Consider the following 3500-nt stretch of genomic DNA (forward strand, 5'->3'; position numbering starts at 1 on the left):
GGTCTGATCGATCCGGCGTCGCATCGATTAGACGACATCGAGGCTTGCTCTGCTGAGTGCGAGGTTCAGATCGCTGAGGAATGGCTCGAGAAACTCCCTCCGCGTAGCTACGACGAGGAGTATGTCCTGAAGCGTAGCTCTAGATCCCGTGTTTTGAACAAACACTCTCGTCTTGGTTGCCAAGTTGTGTTAACCCAGGAGCTTCAAGGTATGGTCGTCGCCGTCCCTGAAGCTAAGCCTTGGGACATCCCGTAAGTTTTTGCTCTAAAGTCTCTCATAAGTGTCGTTGGTGGTTTCGTTCTCAAATTGGCTAATAAATTCGCGTTGGAAATTATGGTACTCTGCAGATAACTCCATATTTGAATCTGTAATCTTGCTTTCCTTACTTTAAATTTTTGTAATGTGGTAAAGAACTTGCTTGTTTCAACGATCATCCCTGCTTTTAGTATGGGTTGCTGCTTTGCAAATTGAATGTTGTTGCTTTCTTGATTTCAGTTCTTGCTCTCTAAGTTGATCTTGCTCTATTGCTTCTTAACCGTTTTAGAGGAAGAGGTTAATGAACACATTATGTCGAATTGTGGTTACTTTGTGTTGGTCTCTCTAGCTGAATTTGCCATGAGCTTTAGGCATAGAGAAAGAGAGCATATACAATGATGTGCCTTCGTAGAACAGGAATGAGATTCTTATTACAGACCATATATATTAACTATGGCATCTTCATACCATTGGTTTGGTAGATTTGATTCGAGCCTTGCAAGCTCTGTTTGTAGAATGTATATTCTTGTTCGGGTTTAGAGTGGAAGAGTGAATCAGTAGTACCATTGAGGTTAATTTATACGGGTGGTTCCAGAACGCAGATTAGATGTCCTTTAAACCTTGCGATTAGTTTTCTAATTCGTATGCGTTTTTCTAAAATCCGAAACCAAAGCAAACTGAAGAATCGAATGCTCAGATGTACTTTTAAATAAATGTTAACTTCTGCTTGTGGTGCACCTAACTCAAGAATTATTACTTTCAGATTTATAAGGTCAATACAATATAAAATAATTAAAATCTTTGTTTGTGAAGTCTTGAAGTAGTTAAGAGTGTTAGACCATCAATCCGTGATTAAGAACTTGACTATTATAAAACGCAATCTCTTTTTATTTATTTTATTACTGTTCAAGTTGTCTCTTCTATTTTCGAAACATCAGTACATCACGATGTTCAAATTGACAAAAAAGGTGTATGGAACATTATCACTTCCAATAAATTACATCAAAGATAGATAATATCAAAATTTGAAAAGAGAAAAATAAACTTATGCAAAGTGATAAGAATTGGACAAAATTACGTTTCACTATCCTAACCACAAATTGTGAATGTGAATCTTAAAAGATAAAACCTGAAATAACTATCCTAACGGAAAACAACTGTTTGATGAAGATGATGAAATATGAGATAAATTGTGTAGGTTCCGTGTGTATCTATAGATAGACTTACGTTTTAGCGTATTCTTGAAAGACATAAACCTATTTTAAGACCAGTTCAACAGAAAACTGGTGCAGACCACGATCACAGTTGTAATTAGTTTTCTAAAATGGCAACCACTCCTTTCCTTTAAGAACCAGTCCTTCTTCTCTTCTCCTGCCCTAATTTTCTTCTTCTCTATAAACCTATATCTTAGTTTTGTTCTCATTCATTCTCTGTTTCTAAAAGCTCATAAATATATATACTCCAATCAAGAAGAAATGGATCAAGCAGAGCTTTGCCGGATATTCCAAATGTTCGACAGGAACGGTGACGGCAAAATCACGAAGCAAGAGCTGAACGATTCATTGGAGAATCTAGGAATCTACATCCCTGACAAAGACTTGGTGCAGATGATCGAGAAGATTGATCTCAACGGTGACGGGTACGTGGACATCGAAGAGTTTGGAGGGTTGTACCAGACGATAATGGAGGAAAGAGACGAGGAGGAAGACATGATAGAAGCTTTCAATGTGTTCGATCAGAACAGGGACGGGTTCATCACGGTTGAAGAGCTAAAATCTGTGTTAGCTTCCTTGGGGCTCAAGCAAGGAAGAACCCTAGAGGATTGCAAGAGGATGATAAGCAAAGTTGACGTTGATGGAGATGGGATGGTGAACTTCAAAGAGTTTAAACAGATGATGAAAGGTGGTGGATTTGCCGCCTTAGGATCAGACTTGTAAAAAGAAAAAGAAAAAAAAAACCATTTTGTCGGGTTCGGGTCTGAGACCAAAAATCATTGGGTTTTTTTTCTTCGGAATGATTATTAGGGCAAAGCCACGAAATCGATTAATGGATTTGCAAAAAGAAAAAAATCTCAACAAACTTTGTGAGCTTTGTTTTGAATGCTCATATATATAAAACGTTGTTGATAAAAAAATTCTATTTTTGGGATTTTGAAACATAACCATGTGAAGAATATTGAATACACGGATCACACAAATCTGCAATTGTTTTGATTTTGAGGATTTCAAATTGTTTATTGATAACTGTTCTTTTATTATTTGTTAACATTTGGAGTTTGGTGCAGTACTTTACAATTATCACACAACATGCATGCATGGATCCGAGGTTATACTTCGATGATTTTTGAAGGAAATTGTGAAATTTTAATTAAAATCGTCAATGGCCACTAAGAGAATGTATCTATCTTGAATCTGATTCGTGATATTAATTTCTGGAGATCAAAGTTCCATAATTTTGCTTGTACTTTTATAAGAAGGTCATGTAACGTAGTTGCTCACACACTTGCAAAATTTGGTTGTGAAAATTTATTATGTTGAGTCCGTAACAAAGTCTGCTTGGCTCATTGAACCTCTCTGTAATGATTCATGTTAAATAATATAGTATTCATTTGAGAAAGAAAAAAAAAAAATCACACAACCTAATTAAATCCTTATTTCCTTATAGCGGTAAAAAGTACCAAAAAGGAAATTCTCGGTAAAAAGTAAAAAAAGAAGAAGGAAAAACAACTATAAACTACATGATGTTTTTTTTAAAAACTTACAAACTACGTGTCGTTTATCAGTTTTCGTGACCCAACGGGTGAGACCCGGAATGTGGAAAGAAGTCAAAATTCAAAACCAAGTAAGTAAAGTAAGTCATCGTCACCGTACAAAACTAAAGACGAGATCTTCGTTTTGTCTCTTGTCGTCTTCCTCCTCACCGCTCCCCAGTCACTTAGCTTTAGTTTCGGAGATCGTCACTTCACTTCCTTCTCTCCAAGAATCTCTGATTTTGGAGTTTTCTAATCTTCCATATATCCAAGTGAGTGCTTCAATTTAATCCCACTCTCTATTGTTCTATAACTCAAAATCTTTATTATTAGTCTATCTCTCTGTTTTGATGATTTTGTGGGGTTTTTGCTCCCTTTTGTTCTATGTTTCCTTCTGTGTATCAAATTATGTAATCTAACTTCTCAGTTTCGCCGTCTGTATGGATTAATCTGCTTGATTTTGCTCTTTTTTTTTTTTTTTTTTTTTTTTTTTTTT

At 35.9% G+C, this 3500-nt stretch overlaps 3 protein-coding genes across 4 annotated transcripts in view; all 3 read left to right on the forward strand.

Annotated features, from left to right (window-relative positions):
• LOC104764470 (2Fe-2S ferredoxin-like) overlaps positions 1–494 on the forward strand; it is a 1520-nt gene extending 1026 nt beyond the window's left edge. The window contains exon 2 of the mRNA XM_019240576.1: positions 70–494. Within this exon, the coding sequence (XP_019096121.1) occupies positions 70–255 (186 nt within the window). The 3' untranslated portion in view covers positions 256–494. The remainder of the gene's footprint in view (positions 1–69) is intronic.
• Positions 1568–2402, forward strand: LOC104764471 (calmodulin-like protein 3). Its single transcript, XM_010488008.2, has one exon. The coding sequence runs from the start codon at positions 1731–1733 to the stop codon at positions 2190–2192; it is 462 nt and encodes a 153-aa protein (XP_010486310.1). The 5' UTR covers positions 1568–1730; the 3' UTR covers positions 2193–2402.
• The window catches only part of LOC104764473 (protein FAR1-RELATED SEQUENCE 5-like), a 1909-nt gene continuing 1521 nt past the window's right edge, over positions 3113–3500 (forward strand). Inside the window, exon 1 of one of the 2 annotated variants that reach the window (XM_010488011.1) lies at positions 3113–3276. Coding sequence is in view for 1 of the 2 variants with exons in the window: in XM_010488010.1 (XP_010486312.1) it covers position 3276 (1 nt within the window). In the remaining variant the exon portion in view is untranslated. The remainder of the gene's footprint in view (positions 3277–3500) is intronic. The other variant, XM_010488010.1, reaches the window with a different exon arrangement.

The sequence above is a fragment of the Camelina sativa genome, chromosome 19 (assembly GCF_000633955.1).
Source record: "Camelina sativa cultivar DH55 chromosome 19, Cs, whole genome shotgun sequence".
NCBI classification, from domain to species: domain Eukaryota; kingdom Viridiplantae; phylum Streptophyta; class Magnoliopsida; order Brassicales; family Brassicaceae; genus Camelina; species Camelina sativa.